We start from the raw sequence: 19,269 nt of genomic DNA, 5'->3' as shown, positions 1-19,269 counted from the left end.
AATATAGTGTGGTGTTTGAGGGTCCGTGTCTTCCTAACAGAGTTGAAAGTCAAGGGATTGTAGATTTTCAGCCTGAAAATGCTGAGTATTAACTGAGTATTTTAACTCTCTTCATTCATTCACTCATTCAAAAAATACTTCTTCAGAATTTACTTAGTGCCAGGCACTATCCTGTGCCCTGGGAATGATACATCCTGATTAAAAGACAGTTTCTGTCTTCACAGAGGTTATTTTATAGTGGAAAGAGATGACAAATGAATGAACAGGAAGATACATTGTATGTTAGAAGATAATAAGTGTCTTAGAGAAAAATAAACCAGAGAAAGAGTTATTGAAACAACAAGAAAAAGTGTTCCAGGTTAGAATTTCTGTGTGCTTCTTTTTGCTGCCACTTAAAATAAATAATTCTTGTGGAGATTATGCCTACCACTGTTTTAAATGCATTAGGGGAAAACTGGGGTTTATTTTGTGATATTTCATGGCATTTCATATCTATAATAGAAAAATAGATTTAAAAAGAAGCCATTGTCTTGAGTTTCATTTTTTGGTCATAGGTTGTCTGTAGGACCCATGAAGACCTCACATGAAACCACTGATTTGAAACACAGCTTGATCTTGGGACCATGTTTTATTTCAGGCAGTCATGAGGTTGACTTTGATTATGTAGTAAGAATTAATAAAGGGATGTGTGCTCTTTTTATTTCTGCAAATGAGAGGATTAAGGCATTCCACGAATTTCATAGATGAAATCAAGACAGAGCCTCAACAACATCTCTTGTAATAGGCTTCTGATAATTTGTTCTTGCCACTATGCCAGGCCTTCTCTATTTTTTTTATTTGTTGCTTTTAATAACAGATATTGCAATTTAACACTGAAGCTGTTTTAATTACAAATAACAAACCCAGGAAGCTACTGCTTAAAAGCAAAAGTTTTATCTTAGAACAGGTTTAAAAATGATATTTCCCCTAGTTTCTGGAAATATTAAAGAGCAAAAACAAAATACCAACAATTACTTTTCAGTTTCCACAGGAGTACAGTACCCTTAACAGATGGACCATCTATTCACCTGTGAATGTTTCTGGTATGCAGCAGTTACTTTCATTCAAAAATTTAATTTTAACTTTAGAATATACTAAGGTAGACAAAGTCTCCCTCTTTCTGACCTCTGCCCCACATGGCCAAATGAAATCTTTGTTACATGGTTGTCATCTTGTCTCTTACAAGGCTACCCATACCTCATTTCTTCACCTGGCCCTCAGAAGACGTAGATATGGCTTCCAAACCTATTCCATCTCTGTTCTTTATGTCACTAGACACCCCCGTTTTTAGTGCCTGGAGTTTACCTGTGCTTAAGACAAGCACAGTACTCTGCTGTGGTCCAAGTGGTACCGAGCAGTGGCCCTTCCCACCCTTGACTGGGCACTGTCCTCTGAACAACTCAGCCTCAGATTGCACTGTTTTTTTCCTGTCAGCAACATCATTGGCTCATGTTAGTTTTACATTTTCCACGTGATGATCCTGATTTTGAAATAGGTTAATTTTGAACGATTTTACAGTGTAGGGATATGGGTTTAATAACCCCTTAGGGCTTTAGGTCTATAATCCAACCTCTTTGGCTTTCTGGGGAAACCATGTTTACTCCTCTGAAAGGGCCTTTGAAAATTAGCAACCAGGTAACACGGCAAACCTGTATTAATAGGTTCCTTTAAGGACACCTGAGTGGCTCAGTTGGTTGAATTAGGCTCAGGTCATGATCTCACGGTTCTTGGGTTCGAGTCCCGTGTTGGGCTCTATGCTGACAGCTCAGAGCCTGGGGCCTGCTTCAGATTCTCTGTCTCCTTCTCTCTTTGCCCCTCTCCCACTCACACTCTGTCTCTCAAAAATGAATAAACGTTTAAAAAATAATAGGTGGCTTTATTTGCCATTGCAAAATGCATCTTTGCTGAAACTTTGGATTAATGTACCATATCTTCCTAGCACATTTTAGACATATTGGCTGTCATGTAGTTATGTGTTAAAACAAGTTTGAGAATGATTTTGATACTTTATTCATGACTAACATATAAATACATTTAAGTTGTTGTCTTATGCTATGCTGTATTTAAATATAGGAACTTTGGTTCAGTCGATATTTTAACTATCTTCACTGTTAAAGTGGGTTCTCAACTTTAAAGTACTGCCTTAATCACATATTTGCTATCCGAATTTGGTGCCAAGATTAAAATGTGAACATTTTGCACTGTTTTTTTTTTTTTTTTTTTACATATATGAAATTGAATCAAAATAATTATCATTTGTAATCTCATAGTTTTATTTCATGGGTCAGGCTTTAGGAAAAGTACTTCATCTTGAATAATGAATAATAACTTTCACCCTAGCAAAGAGTTGTACCCTGAGAAACTGGCATGTGGCCACAAGTGATAGCTCTTCCTATATTAATTTTTTAAAAAATCCAAATTATGGGCCTATACATTGCCTAAAATATACATTAAAAAAATGTTGGCTTGGGTTAACCTTTTGCAATTTAATCCAATTTTGTCTTACAATGCTGATACCATAAATATTTCCTAATTTTAGAAAATCTTCCATTTATAGAAAAGATAATCTTTACTATAGTTTCTTAAAAGGCATAATCTATTTTTAAAAATTTCTAAAATGGAATGTTTATATGCATATTTTTTTTTTAATTTTTTTTTTTCAACGTTTATTTATTTTTGGGACAGAGAGAGACAGAGAATGAACGGGGGAGGGGCAGAGAGAGAGGGAGACACAGAATCGGAAACAGGCTCCAGGCTCTGAGCCATCAGCCCAGAGCCCGACGCGGGGCTCGAACTCACGGACCGCGAGATCGTGACCTGGCTGAAGTCGGACGCTTAACCGACTGCGCCACCCAGGCGCCCCTATGTGCATATTTTTTGATACTGTTTGTCTCTTACTACACATACACAGAAGAATACAAAGAAAACATGATTTATCAGTAGTTTTTCAAAGTTTGTATTTTAAAAATTGGACTTTTTCTTTTATGTTCTTGAAAATAGTAATAAATGCAAACAAAGAATTTTCCACTTCAGTAAAACTGTCAAAAACGCTGTCCATCAGGAATATGGAAACTACTTTTTCATTTCCTAATGTTAGCACTGAGAACTGTTAATGCCATTGACCTTTCCTCTCACAAATTTGTAATGTGGAATGAGGAAGTTTATTAAACTTTTGAAATTATATATTTAATATATTTGTGATAGCAGTACTTTGCTATACCAGATAGCAAAAATCTTTTATTCATTATTGAGCAATTTAAACAGATCCTCCAAAATTTAATGATTCTGTTGTATTCTTACGTCCATTTGTTGATAGAGATTATTACTATCATATATGTCTCTAAGCATTTTTTTCTAAGCTTTATTATTTTTTTAAGTTTATTTATTTATTTTGAGAGAGAGAAAGCATGAGTCAGGGAGGGACAGAAAGGGAGAGAGAGAGAATGAATGCCAGGCAGGCTCCATGCAATCAGCACAGAACCCAACTCAGGGCTCAAACCCATGAACTGTTGAGATCATGACCTGAGCTGAAGTCAGATGCTTAACCTACTGAGCCACCCAGGTGCTCCTTTTTCTAAGCTTTAATTAGCCTTTAATGACATTCTTGTGACAGGTTATTTTATTTTATTTAGAAAAAGTGAACATTTTAGTTGGTTACTGCTCCAGAGAAAGATGATGACAGGCACTTAATGTCAATGTCCTTGCTACCAAATAATGCTTCTAAATGGAGTACCCTCAAATCGCATATTGTTTGTCTTGAGTCTGGAAAAGCAAAAGGCCTTTTTCATTATGCTTATTGCTATTTTGGTTGAATTCTGCATTGCCTTAATTTACTTTTTAAAAAAATTTTTTTTTTATGTTTATTTATATTAGAGAGAGAAACAGTGTGAGCAGGCAAGGGGCAGAGAGAGAGGGAGACACAGAATTGAAGCAGGCTCCAGGCTCTGAGCTGTCAGCAAAAGAGCCCAACGCGGGGCTTGAACTCACAATCCGTGAGATCATGACCTGAGCTGAAGTCAGACGCTTAATCGACTGAGCCACCCAGGCGTCCCGCATTGCCTTAATTTAAAGAAATCCGTGATATTTATATTATATTTATGTAATGAATAGGCCAGCTGTACTGAATATGTGTACCTTGAAATTTAAATTAACACAATGCCCAGAATATAAGTATGTTTTGGTTAATTTAATTTTTCTATTTTTAGAGTTAACCCAACTCATTTTGTTTCCGCATTTGCTAAGAAATCAGTCTAAAACGTTCAGTTTCTTTATTGCTTTAACAAATACACTTTATAGTAAATATAATGTAGATATCCTTGGAGTCAGGATCATTGTTGCAGAGTTTCTAGCCAACAAATGTTAGTAATAGTGACAGTAGTGGAACAGACCAGCCACATCTTGCATTCTTACGTACATCTGCATGGGAGCAGGGACTCATGGTAAGTTTCTGAATTGTTCACAGATATGATCACTCTGAAGATCATTTCTTATTGAGCAGTATTTTAATGTTTCGTTTAGGTATTCATTTATCTCCTTTTCTGAGGGCAGCATTTTATTCTCCTCTGATTATTTCTTATCTGAAGCCTGATTGGGATATGAAACAAATATGTTCAATACTTTTATCATCCGAAGACCAGGTTAAGTACTCATATAAGAGTTCAGACCATGGGTATTCTAGGATTTAAGAATAAGAAACTAGAGCACCTTAGGGACCTAGATCCCTCACTGAGTGGCTCAGTGAGTGGAGTGTCTAACTTTGGCTCAAGGCATTATCCCACGGTTCGTGAGTTCAAACCCCATGTAGGGCTTTGTGCTGACAGCTGGACCCTGCTTCAGATTGTGTCTTCCTCTCTCTCTGCCCCTCCCCCACTCACACTGTCTCTCAAAAATAAGCATTAAAAAAAAGGGGTAAGGAGATAATAGCAATTACCAGTCACTGGCAAAGGTGGTTTCTTTGAGACACTGCTGAGTAAGTGAGACTTTGGAGGATGAGTATAATTTAGGTCCTATGAAGTGGAAGGTAGAAGGGAGGGTAGCAACATAACTATAACCCAGGCAGGAGATAGTATAAAGTACCACTAAACTGGGATTGAAGATATAGTACTTTTGAAAGAGAAAACAATTCAGAGTGATAGATGCCATAGGATATTGAATTAAATATTTACTGAGCTCAGAAAGTAGAACCATACTTTTTTTCTTAGTAAACCCAATCCTTGATGGCTTGTTTACTTACATTTTTCTTATTTTTTTCTCTTCTACATGAAAGTCAGATAAAAGGCAAAATGTTGGTTGTAAATTTCGATTGATTTAAGTTAATTGAAAATTTTCTGGGTTTCGTTTAAATGGATTTTAGATTTAGAGTATAACCTGATTAGAAACCTCAATAAGCGTCTAGATTTTGAAATATCTTGTGTATTTTCCTGATATAGTATTTTCCTTTTAAAAAATTGTCTGTATGGTTTTATTTTAGAAAAGCCAATGAGGGTTTGAGGAGTATAAACCCAGATGAGACAGCACCCTCTATGCGATTGCTGGCCTATGGTAAGTTGGAACTGCATGTTGTCATTAAGAGAAAAAACCATACCTGGCATAAGAGCCATTTTTACTTTTATGTCTTTGTAGATTTTAAATAGTATTTTATTACTGCCTTGGCCTGTTGGTGTACATTGTGTCTTTTTCTAGCTTTTCAGGACCATTATGTAAAGAGAAATAATTACAGGTGATCTGTGTGTCTATTAAATATTAACTAGATTTGAAACTTGGGTTTCTAATATGTATACACTCTAACAGTTTTTAAGTGATGTTTCTCTTCTCTGGATGGTTACCGTGACTTTGGCTATAGTAGGAGGACTTTTCATATTAAATAATTAATACCCTTGTATAGTCTTCTTTCAGAATTATGTTTTAAAGACTGGATCTAGGTCCCTAAGTTGAATCACCTTTGTTTGACCCAGGAATTACTTTCTATAATCCAGTCATCCCTCAAGATCAGTTCCAGTTTTGAACCCTCAGACTTTTTTTTTTTTTCATTTTATTTAGCTTTATTTAATTTTACCTTATTAATTTTTGGAGAGCTGACTATATACATTATGATATAGGTGTGCAAAGATGAATACAGTTATAGACTTTAAGATGTGAAACATTGACCAAAACAAGAGAAGTATTAACTCCCTTACTCTATGCCTGGCAGACCAAATCTAGACACTGTTTCATTCCAGGCATCCCGTTTTAAAAATGATATTGATAAAGTAATGATAGCTCAATATTCTGACCTCTCGGGGCGCCTGGGTGGCGCAGTCGGTTAAGCGTCCGACTTCAGCCAGGTCACGATCTCGCGGTCCGTGAGTTCGAGCCCCGCGTCAGGCTCTGGGCTGATGGCTCAGAGCCTGGAGCCTGTTTCCGATTCTGTGTCTCCCTCTCTCTCTGCCCCTCCCCCGTTCATGCTCTGTCTCTCTCTGTCCCAAAAATAAATAAAAACGTTGAAAAAAAAAAATTAAAAAAAAAAAATATTCTGACCTCTTAGTTTTTGACCTTTTCATCTTCAAAGACCTACCTCCACCTTTCCTTAGCCTCCCCCTCCCACGAATGGTAGGAGGCAGAGTTAGGAGGAATCTGTACATAGTTTATCCGTGTTGATTCCCTTGTCCTAAGCTCCCAGTTCCCAACCCTGGCTGCACATTAGTGTTACTGGGGAGGCATTAAAATATATTAATGTTTAAAACCCACTCTGGAATAATTAAACAGAATTGGGATGAGAAAAGGGAAGAGATCTGTTCAATTTTAAAAGTTGTACAGATATTTGTAATGTGTGGTCAAGGTTGAGAATTAGTTCTACAGACTGTTAACCTAAACCAAAGCCAGAACTTCACATAGTGTCTTTCTCTGTCTTGCCTATTGTTTCTGTGCCTTTCTAGATCTTTTTCTCTCCTTTTCATATCTCTGCTACATTCCACTGTTTATTTCCCTTCCTTTTACACCATTCTTGCTCTTTTTATCATTTAGGCAAGCACTCATCTTTTCTGAGCCAGCTTTCTCCACAGCTTCTCCAATAGCATGTGTCCTTTTTCTCCTTTAAAAAATAATATTCTCGGGGCGCCTGGGTGGCGCAGTCGGTTAAGCGTCCGACTTCAGCCAGGTCACGATCTCGCGGTCCGTGAGTTCGAGCCCCGCGTCAGGCTCTGGGCTGATGGCTCGGAGCCTGGAGCCTGTTTCCGATTCTGTGTCTCCCTCTCTCTCTGCCCTTCCCCCGTTCATGCTCTGTCTCTCTGTCCCAAAAATAAATAAAAAACGTTGAAAAAAAAATTTTTTTAAAAATAATATTCTCTAATCCTTGGAAATTTGATTTGAAGAGAAATCATAACATAAAAAGGGTCTAACAGTGTGTTTCTTTCTCTTTAGTTTCTGGCTTGGGTTTTGGAATCATGAGTGGAGTATTTTCCTTTGTAAATACCCTTTCTGACTCCTTGGGACCAGGCACAGTGGGCATTCATGGAGACTCTCCTCAGTTCTTCCTAAATTCAGGTATGTGCCTACCAGTTGTGAATGTCAAGTCTTCTGGTCTAAATGATCATCCTTATTAAAGTTACCTGGCTTAGGAATTCAAGTGAATATAAATTTATGTGATACCTTTTAAAGGCAAAATACTGTTAGACATCAGAAGGAAAGGACCTAGGAGGGGCGCCTGGGTGGCTCAGTCAGTTAAGTGTCTGACTTTGGCTTAGATCATGATTTCACAGTTGGTGGATTCAAGCCCTGCGTCAGGCTCTGTGTTGATAGCACAGGAGCCTGGAGCCTGCTTCACATTCTGTGTCTCCCTCTCTCTTTGCCCCTCCTCCACTCACATGTGTGTGTGCTCTCTCTTTCTCTCAAAAATAAACAAACATTAAAAAAAAAGAAGTAAAGGACCTAGGAAAATAAAAATTTGGTTAGGGTATTTAGGATTTTAGGGTGGAATTTAGCATACATAAAATTTATTTTTATTTTTCTTTACTAATAATGTTGCTGTGTAGTTGATATATTGTAAGTGAATTTTTATAGGATATATGCTTTTTGATTTTTATTAGTTTGTATTTATTTTCAGTATAAGCACTAGTTTTTAATTAGTCATCCTGGCCCCTTTTTGGGATAGGCAGTATAACTGGATTTTGAAATTGAGAGGGGAAAATGGTTGTTTAATGTGATGTTTATGCGTCTACAATGTATATTTAAACATACCTGTATCATTTAGAGATTAACAACAAATCTTCCCTTTTCCTTAAGAACTAGAACACTAATAGGACCTTAGAATCCCTTGTTTTTCATTGTTTCTTCCCCACAGGTAACTATTGCCTTGACTTTGTGTTATTAATTCCCTAGGTTAACCGGGTTTGAAAGCTTGGGTTTTTTTTTTTTTTTTTTTTTAACTTATATACGTATTTTGTTTTGAAGGTAAAACATGAAAGTTTTACCTTTATGTGTGTATCTGAAAAGAAATTAATCGTTTTCCTGCTTCTGAATATTTAAAAATAAATCATGTGACATTCTTTGAAAAAAGAAATTGAGAGGAAAAAATGATAGTAGAGAAGTTGACCTTTTTTTTTTTTATTGCTTTTCAAATTTTTTTTTAAATTTCAGTTAGTTAACATAAAGTGCAGTATTGGTTCCAAGTGCAGTATTGGTTCAGTGATTCACCACTTACATACAACACCCAGTGCTCATCACAACAAGTGCCCTCCTTAGTACCAGTCACCCATCTAGCTCATCCCTCACCCACCTCCATCCATCAACCCTCAATTTGTTCTCTATCATTAAGAGTCTCTTATGGTTTGTTCCCATCTCTCTTTTTTCTTTTCTTTTTCCCCCTTCCATTTGTTCATCTGTTTTTTTCTTAAATTCCACATATGAGCGAGCTAATTGTCCTTCTCTTTTTTTGCTAAGCATAATACATTCTAGCTCCATCCATATTGTTGCAAATGGCAAGATTTCATTCCTTCCGGTGGTTCAGTTATATTCCATTGTATATACATACCACATTTTCTTTATCCATTTATCAGCCGATGAACATTTGGCCTGTTTACACAGTTTGGCTGTTGTTGATAGCGCTGCTATGAACATTGGGGTGCATGTGTGCTTTTGAATCATAATTTTTTTTTTTTATGAAATTTATTGTTAGCTTGGTTTCCATACAACACCCGGTGCTCATCCCAAAAGGTGCCCTCCTCAATGCCCATCACCCACTTTCCCTTCCCTCCCACTCCCCATCAACGCTTAGTTTATTCTCAGTTTTTAAGAGTCTCTTATGGTTTGGCTCTCTCCCTCTCTAACTTTTTTTTTTTCCTTCCCCTCCCCCATGGTCTTCTGTCAAGTTTCTCAGGATCCACATAAGAGTGAAAACATATGGTATCTGTCTTTCTCTGTGTGACTTATTTCACTTAGCATCACACTCTCCAGTTCCATCCATGTTGCTACAAAAGGCCGTATTTCATTCTTTCTCATTGCCAAGTAGTATTCCATTATGTATATAAACCACAATTTCTTTATCCATTCATCAGTTGATGGACATTTAGGCTCTTTCCATAATTTGGCTGTTGTTGAAAGTGCTGCTATAAACATTGGGGTACAAGTGCCCCTATGCATCAGCACTCCTGTATCCCTTGGGTAAATTCCTAGCAGTGCTATTGCTGGGTCATAAGGTAGATCTATTGCTAATTTTTTGAGGAACCTCCACACTGTTTTCCAGAGTGGCTGCAACAGTTTGCATTCCTACCAATGGTGCTGGAATGTTCGTTCCCCTTTCTCCACATCCTCGTCAATATCTGTTGTTTCTTGTATTGTTAATTTTAGCCATTCTCACGAGTGGGAGGTGGTATCATCATGGTTTTGATTTGTATTTCCCTGATGATGAGTAATGTTGAGCATCTTTTCATGTGTCTTTTAGCCATCTGGCTGCCTTCTTTGGAAAAATGTCTATTCATGTCTTCTGCCCATTTCTTAACTGGATTATTTGTTTTTTGAATATTGAGTTTGATAAGTTCTTTATAGATTTTGGATACTAACCCTTCATCAGATATGTAATTTGCAAATATCTATCCTTTCCTATTGCGTTGGTTCCCTTTTAGTTTTGATTGTTTCCTTGGCTGTGCAGAAGCTTTTTATCTTATGAGGTCCCAATAGTTCATTTTTGCTTTTGTTTCCCTTGCCTCGGATGACATGTCTCATAAAAAGTGGGTCAGAGGGGTTGCTGCCTGTGTTCTCCTCTAGGGTTTTGATGGTTTCCTGTCTTACATGTAGGTCTTTTATCCATTTTGAATTTTTGTGTATGGTATAAGAAATTGGTCCAGTTTCATTCTTCATGTTGCTGTCTAGTTTTTGCAACATCATTTGTTGAAGAGACTGTCTTTTCTCCATTGGATATTATTTCCTGCTTTGTTGAAGATTAATTGCCCATATAGTTTTGGTCCATTTCTGGGTTTTCTATTCTGTTCCATTGATCTGTGTGTGTGTGTTTTTGTGCCAGTACCATGCTGTCTTGATGACTACAGCTTTGTAGCATAGCTTGAAGTCCAAAATCGTGATGCCTCCAGCTTTGCTTTTCTTTTTCAGGATTACTTTAGCTATTCAGGGTCTTTGTGGTTCCATACAAATTTTAGGATTATTTGCTCTAGCTCTGTGAAAAATGCTTGTGGTATTTTGATAGGGATTGCATTTAATGTGTAGATTGCTTTGGGGTAGTATAGACATTTTAAAAATGTTTGTTCTTCCGATCCATAAGCATGGAATGTTTTTCCATTTCTTTGTATTCTCTTCATTTTCTTTCATAAGTGTTCTATAGTTTACAGAGTACAGATCCTTTACCTCTTTGGTTAGTTTATTCTTAGTTATCTTATGGTTTTTGGTGCAACTACAAATGGGATTGTTTCTTTGATATCTTTTTCTGCTGCTTTATTGTTGGTGTATAGAAATGCAACAGATTTCTGTACGTGGATGTTATATCTGCAACTTTGCTGAATTCATTTATTAGTTGTAGCAGTTTTTTGGTAGGATCTTTCAGGATTTCTACAGAGTATGAAGTCATCTGCAAGTTTGGCTTCTTTCTTGCCAGTTTGGATGTCTTTCATTTCTTTTGGCTGAGGCTAAGACTTCCAATACTTTGTTAAATAGTGTTGGTGAAAGTGGACATCCCTGTCTTATTCAGGACCATAGAGGAAAAACTCTCAGTTTTTCCCCGTTGAGGATATTAGCTGTGGGTTTTTTGTATATGACCTTATGATGTTGACATATGTTCTGTATATCCCTACCTTGTTGAGGGTTTTTATCAAGAATGGATGCTATATTTTGTCACATGCTGTTTCTGCATCTGTTGAGAAGATAGATCATATGGTTCTTATCCTTTTATTAATGTGATGTATCACATTGATTGGTTTGCAAATATTGAGCCACCCTTGCAGCCCAGGAATAAATCCCAGTTGATTGTGGTGAATAAATCTTTTAATGTACTACTCAATTTGATTTCCTAGTATCTTGTTGAGATGAGTTGACCTTTTTATTCAAAGATACAGTATAAAAGGACCACCTCATTTCAAATTGCTTTTTCATCCACCAGGTAAAAATTGTCATGCTGCCATGATCATACATTTAGAGTTGATAATGTACATAATATAAAATTTATCTTAAATGTTCAAGAAGAATCTTTTAAAAATAGTTTTAAGAAAATTCCATTGTATTTTTTTCTCCACAAGTTATATCATTAAAATAAGTGTCCCCCATAAACACATTCTATTAATTAAAAATTATTTAACATCTTATGGGGTGCCTGGATGGCTCTGTTGGTTAAGTGTTGAATTCTTGGTTTCAGCTCAGGTCATGATCTCATGGTTCATGGAATGAGCCACGTATTGGGCTTTGCATTGACAGCACAGAGCCTGTTTGGGATTCTCTCTCTCCTCTTTCTGCCCCTCCCCCCTCAAAATAAATAAACATTAAAAAAATATTTAACATCTTATACTAAAGGAATTTTTGTCCTTAAGGATCTTACCCTCTGGCAAGGAAAATGAGACTAAAAAAAAAAAAAAAAAAGAATAACTGTTTTAATATAATTTAAGGTAGCAGTAGAACCAGATATTGGAAGGTATGCCCAAATTTTAAAAACTGCCACAGGTATGGAGGTTCCTCAAAAAACTAAAAATAGAACTACCCTGCAATCCAGCAATCACACTACTAGGTATTTACCCAAAGGATATAAAAATACAGATTCAGTGTAGCACATGCACCCCAGTGTTATAGCAGCATTAACAACAGTAGCCAAACTATGGAGAGAGCCCACATTCCTTCCTTACACAGAGGAATATTACTCAGCCATCAAAAAGAATGAAATCTTGCCATTTGCAGCAATGTGGGTGGAGCTAGAATGTATTGTGCTAAGCGAAATAAGTTAGAGAAAGACAAATACCATATAATTCACTCATGTGTGGAATTTAATAAACGAAACAGATGAACATATGGGAAGGAGGAAAAGAGAGGAGAGAGGGAAACAAACCACAAGGGACTCTTAACAATAGAGAACAAACTGAGGGTTGCCTGAGGGAGGTGGGTGGGAGATGGGCCAGATGGGTGATGGGTACTAAGGAGGGCACTTGTGATGAGCACTGGGTGTTGTATGTAAGTGATGAATCCCTGAATTCTACTCCTGAAGCTATGATTGCACTGTATGTTAACTGAAATTTAAATAAAAACAAGCTGCTGAGGTAATTTCGTCATCCTGACTATTTTAGTGATCCCCAAACCCAGTAGACTCTTGTTCTTCATTTTAGTCCAGGCCTTGGTATCTCCTGTCTAGATTACTACCATCAACTCCCAACTGCTTAGTCTTTCCTCAGCACACATTTCATATGAATCTGTCCTATATGCAGGCAGCCACCAAACTGATCTTCCTTATACAAACATGTATGACTTGCTAGGGTCTCTTCTTTCCAGGGATTAAGTCAGGGCCCATTACATCTGGCTACAAGTTCATGGGTTGGACTTATTTAGAGGCACCTCCAACAAATCTAATTTTCTTCATCGTAAGCATTCCATAATTACAGCATTTCTGGCAGTTTTTTAAAGGAATTATAATGAACATTAGGTTTTTAGAATAAATGTAATGTTAATAGCTAAAGTCTGTTAGAGTCTAGTATAAATGAACAAAACATAATCAGGAGGGAGTATTACTGCTACGCTTTTCTGTATTTTCTGAAATTGGCCTATTATACTGCTACCTAAGCAGTTTTCTTTTGGTTCACATAGCATTCTCCTAATGGAGTTTCTTTTTCTGCCAGCTTCTTTCGCTAGATGGTGCTAATTCCCTTTCATAAGACTAGCTGAAGATGATTCCTTTGGAAGAAAGTGAAAGAAAGATGTGCTAGCAGTTTGGGGATTGTATTTGCAGTTTCTATAAATGCAAGAGAAAATGCAATATTCCAAAGAAAATAAAGTATTTTAATGTCTCTGGCTGTTAGGATGGCAGGTTGACCATGCTGTGAATATGACCTATAGAAATAAAGAACAGCTGTCATTTTATTATATGCAAGAGTTTCTTATTTGTTATAGCATCATTATTTGGAACATAAACTCTGAATTATGCATTGAAGACATTTTCATTGCATTTTTTTTTCAATATATGAAGTTTATTGTCAGATTGGTTTCCATACAACACCCAGTGCTCATCCCAAAAGGTGCCCTCCTCAATACCCATCACCCACCCTCCCCTCCCTCCCACCCCCCGTCAACCCTCAGTTTGTTCTCAGTTTTTAAGAGTCTCTTATGCTTTGGCTCTCTTCCACTCTAACCTCTTTTTTTTTTTTCCTTCCCCTCCCCCATGGGTTTCTGTTAAGTTTCTCAGGATCCACATAAGAGTGAAACCATATGGTATCTGTCTTTCTCTGTATGGCTTATTTCACTTAGCATAATAACACTTTCCAGTTCCATCCATGTTGCTACAAGGGGCCACATTTCATTCCTTCTCATTGCCACATAGTATTCCATTGTGTATATAAACCACAATTTCTTTATCCATTCATCAGTTGATGGACACTTAGGCTCTTTCCATCATTTGGCTATTGTTGAGAGTGCTGCTATAAACATTGGGGTACAAGTGCCCCTGTGCATCAGTACTCCTGTATCCCTTGGGTAAATTCCTAGCAGTGCTACTGCTGAGTCATAGGGTAGGTCTATTTTTAATTTTCTGAGGAACCTCCACACTGTTTTCCAGATAGACTCCACCAGAAGTCTGCTAGAACTGATACATGAATTTAGCAAAGTCGCAGGATACAAAGTCAATGTACAGAAATCAGTTGCATTCTTATACACTAATAATGAAGCAACAGAAAGACAAATAAAGAAACTGATCCCATTCACAATTGCGCCAAGAAGCATAAAATACCTAGGGATAATTCATTGCATTTTAAAATAATAACCTCAGATTTGCATATTTTTTGTGTTTGTTGTATATGTTATTTATAATTGCTATCGTAACCACTTATTTAGGCATAAGCTCATTTTTTTAAAGTTTATTTATTTTTGAAAGAGAATGAGAACATGTGCGAGCGGGAGATGGGCAGAGACAGAGGGAGAGAGAGAATCCCCAACGGGCTCCGCGCTGAGCATGGAGCTCAGTCCCACGAACGTGAGATCATGACCTGAGCCAAAACCAAGAGTCAGTTTTTTAACTGACTGAGCCACGCAGGCACCCTGCCATGACCTCGTTTTTAATTTGTTAGTTAAATCTGTAAGTTTATATGTTAGTTTAACATATGTCGTTACACATGCCTAAGTAGTAATCAGAATAGGGCCTGTGGGGTCACTATGTTAGTGTCAGAGATACACTGTATAATACCTGTCTGTACATAAATTTTTGTATTACAAGTAGGCATAGTTTATAAATGATATGTATTTCTAAGTTAATTAGTTTTATTTATAGTTGTGTAGCAGGTGAGCATTAAATTTTATTAGAGTCATTACCATCTTAGTAATGCTGTATAGAGGCAAAAATATGGAAATTGGAGTCCTAAGTTCAAGTCTTTTTCTGGCTCATTAATTTAGTATTTTGGGCAAGTCCATTTGATCATTTAATCACTCATTCCACACAGGAATATTAAGTATTTTTATCAAACAGAAGTTATACCAAGCTATGAAAATACAGCTTAATTGGTGTCTGTGCCTTCCACTCTTAGTGGGGGATGAAGACAAACAGCTGATTATAGTAAAGTGTGATAAATGTTATGATGAGGAAGAGCCATGAGCACACAAAAGTCAAGCCCTGACCCATGCTCAGTTGACCTTGTGTTTGTCTTTTTAGTACTTTCTGCAGTTGTTATTAAGTGGTCAAGTGTGTAGTTATTTATGTCTTTCTCTCCAGCTGGATGCAAAGCCTTTTAAGCGCAAGGACTATATCTGTTTTGTTCACACCAGCACCTTGTGGAGTCCTTTATTTCTCAAATATTGATGGAAAAAATGAAAGCTGGGCACAGCTTATGGAGAAAGTGCTATTTGAGTAGAAACTGAAAGATGAATAATAGCTAGGCAGGCAAAAGAAGGAGGTTGTCAGGGAAGAAGGTACCAGGTGGAGGGTTTTCCCTACTGTCCTGGAGGTAAGAAAGACATTGTTCATTGGGTAAAGGAAGTACTAGACTTCTGTCTAACCCTCAATTTCCTTATCTTTCTTTTTTTTTCTTTTATATTTGGCTTTTATTTATTTATTTATTTTAAATATGAAATTTATTGTCTAATTGGTTTCCATACAACACCCAGTGCTCATCCCAACAGGTGCCCTCCTCAGTACCCATCACCACCCTTCCCCCCTCACATCCCCCAAACAAAATTTCCTCATATTTCAAGAAGAACAAAAATGATGCCTAGCTCCGAGTTGTAATGAATTAAATGAAATTAATTTAGAGAGTAAATAATTGAATAAACTGTAAAATGGCATAAAGGTAGAAAAAGTCGTTCTTATCAGGGTAGAGAATTTGGTTCTTGAAATTAAAAACCAGGATTTGGAGGATAATTTCTCTAATTTATGTGGAATCTGGGTTTATTACTCTGAATTGTCTCTCCTGCTTTAGAAGAAAAATGTCTTTAACTGGTACTCAGTAAGAAGGGCATCTAATATTTTATTCTTAAAACTTCCCCAAATCATTTCATTTATATTTTCTTGGCAGTGCTCCTATCAAGGTAAGGTCTTAAACTTTGTACCCACTCACTAGGAGAAATCAGCACAGGTCAGATCATCATGTTCAGTTCTGAGCATTGTGATTTAACAGGAATACTAAAGAACTAAAATTGGTACAGAAGAACATTGTGAGTATGGTGAAAGACCTAGAAGCTGTGTCCAATGGGGACTGATTGAAGGGAGAGGAACGTTGAGCCTGAAGGAAAATAAAAGTAAGAGGAACACAGGAGATTCGATATTTGTCCCAATTTGTCATTCCCGTTATAGAATTACGCATCCACATCCTTGCATGGCCTGTCATGGCCAGGATGTACTTCTCTGCGCTTGAGGTTACACACAGTAATGTGACTTGAGTTGGTTAATTTGTGGATGTAAGGTAAGTCAGAGGCCAAAAAAGCACTTTATGGTTGGGCCTGCCTCTTTGGACTCTGGTCATGTGCCATGAGAACGTGTCCCGCATAGACTTGCATGCAGCTGTAGCAGCCTGTAGCAGTGCTGCCCGGCTGAGCCCAACCTTAATCAGCCAGAGCATAGTCAGTGAGACCTTTAGACCAATGAACATGACTCTTATAACCCAGTGAGTTTCCTTTTTTTCCTATAATATTTTAAGTATAATCCTTATAATATGTCAGTTTGTTACATGTTTAGACTTTTATTATTTTTGTTAGTGTTTGTTTATTTTTGAGAGAGAGAGAGAGAGAGCGTGAACAGGGGAGGAGCAGAGAGAGGTAGACACAAATCTGAAGCAGGCTCCAGGCTCCGAGCCGTCAGCACAGAGCCCGATGTGGGGCTCAAACTCATAAACTGTGAGATCATGACCTGAGCTGAAGTCGGACGCTTAACCAACTCAGCCACCCAGATGCCCCAGGTGTTTAGACTTTTAAATGAAAGCTCTTTGTAAGCAACATTATCTCAATTACAAAGTGGTAGACTAATAGATTAACATCTATTAATGATACAGAGAAAGTTTTTAACAATGGAGATTAATCTGCAATTCCTACTCTTCTCTGAAAGTATTGGAATCTTAATTTCTTAGAATAAATCATCAGAGCTGACTGCCACTGCTTATGATGCAGTAATATGTCATCAGTGTTGTCATCACATACATTTTTTCGTTAGGTTTTCATTATATCAGTAGCATAATAGTCTTTCCTTCAAGCTGTCCATGTAAGAGAGAATGGGAAACTCTACTGTTGGAATGTCCTTGGCTTGTTAGAGACTAGCAGCTTGTGATACGTTATCATGGATGCAGAGCACCGACAACCGTCTTTAGGCAGTATGCAAACAGGGAGCTCAGGAGGCTGCTTCACAGTTTGGCTGAAAGAACGACGCAGGCTGTGGCTCTAAGACTTGGTGGCTCTTTCAGATATGTTCCAGGCTACTTTCTGAGACACTGATGTCTTTTCTGTCACATGGCTGAGTGGCTGGCCCCTGCTGACCCCTATGCAGCTCAGGCAGTCTACTGGCTTCTGCTGCTCATTTTTCTTCAGGCCATGTTTCTTCTTCTTTGCATGTGAATAAGTCCTTATTTTCTTCATCCACTACTGCCTTTAATTTTTGGTGTTTTTGTGTTTAGTTTCTTTTTCTTCCTAGAGAAATTCCCAGAGAATTTTTTCATAGCAATGATGAGCAGGATGTTACTCTGCAGATGACTTGCGCTGGATAAAAGTAACATTTTTGGAATATCATCTGACATAGTATCTTTTTTTTCCTTCAGTCCCATAGGAACATATATTTTTTCCACTACCTCACTATTTACAAGTTTGAAAGGGGGAGAAAAAAACCCACCCTGTTTCCAGCTTTATTGACCAGTCTGGCCTTTCTCAGTCACCTCAGCGTGATCCTGTGAGCTCCGTTGCTGTGTTGGGAGCATGTTCTGGGAGTCCTGGCATTTGCTGATCTGTTCTGTGCCTACTTCTCGTCACCAAGGATGCTCTTCACTGCTGGGATCAGTGGTGCCAGTTTGCTCCCCTGCCTCTCCATGGTTCTTGTAAAGAGAACTAGAATGTTCACATCAGGGCTGCTGCATTGCATCATTTCTGGGGAAATCATTCATATTGTAATATGTTTCACTGGTGTACTCTGAGGTTTTCCTCAGTACTCTGAGTGCTATTACTGGAGCAAGTCTTAGCCAAATTTCCTGGAACCAGACTTTTTGTATTTTATGCATAAATGTTTAGAAATCTTTGTGGTTCTTTTTTAAGGAATTAATCAACCTTGAGGTTTATTTTAAGGGATAGATCTATTTGATTTTATCAGCTTTTTCATTATTCGCAGTTCTTCACCAAAGAAGATATATTTTATTTCATCAAAATATCAAAATATATTTTGATATACAAAGATTTTGATTTACAAAGGTTTACTCAAATATTAACTTTGAATATTTACTTGAATATTTTTTTCAATTTTTTAATGTTTTCTATTTTTGAACGAGAGAGAGTGAGCGAGTGTGAGTGGGCAGGTACAGAGAGGGAGAGGGAGACACAGAATCTGAAACAGGCTCCAGGCTCTGAGCTGTCAGCACAGACCCTGATACGGGGCTTGAACTCAGAAATGGCGAGATCATGACCTGAACCGAAGTCAGATGCTTAGACTGAGCCACCCAGGTGCCCCTTTACTTGAATATATCAATCTTGAGATTGAATTCCCAGTTTCAGATGTTGATTTTCCATCTTTAGGGGATTTTTTTCTTCTTACATTGAATGGAACAATGATTTGAAAATCTGACTTCTCATCAGTAATTCTGGAGGACAGAAAACAGTGCAACAACATCTTTAAAGTGATGTTCTTAAGAAGTCTTCCTCGTTTCAATTGATGCCCTTCCATCCTTCCTCTTGCTCAGGCAAAAACCTTGGCACAATTCCTTTCTTGGCACAATTTTTCCTTTTTTCTTATAACTCACATCCAGTCCAGCTATACATCTTACCTCCAACTTTCATTTAAATCTCCATCCAAGTTCTTTTGGCCAACTATACATCTTATCTCCAACTTTCATTTAAATATCCAACCAAGTTCTTTTGTGCTTAGTTTTGCTTTATATATAGCAT

At 37.4% G+C, this 19,269-nt stretch overlaps 1 protein-coding gene across 2 annotated transcripts in view; it reads left to right on the top strand.

The window, feature by feature from the left end:
* Positions 1-19,269, top strand: part of APH1B (aph-1 homolog B, gamma-secretase subunit) — a 79,080-nt gene that overhangs the window by 1,823 nt on the left and 57,988 nt on the right. For both annotated transcript variants that reach the window (XM_030317987.1, XM_030317986.1), the window contains exons 3-4: positions 5,510-5,580; positions 7,438-7,560. In XM_030317987.1, coding sequence (XP_030173847.1) covers positions 5,510-5,580; positions 7,438-7,560 — 194 coding nt within the window. The remainder of the gene's footprint in view (positions 1-5,509; positions 5,581-7,437; positions 7,561-19,269) is intronic.

The sequence above is a fragment of the Lynx canadensis genome, chromosome B3 (genome assembly GCF_007474595.2).
Source record: "Lynx canadensis isolate LIC74 chromosome B3, mLynCan4.pri.v2, whole genome shotgun sequence".
NCBI lineage: Eukaryota > Metazoa > Chordata > Mammalia > Carnivora > Felidae > Lynx > Lynx canadensis.
This window is presented reverse-complemented; position numbering and strand designations above follow the sequence as displayed.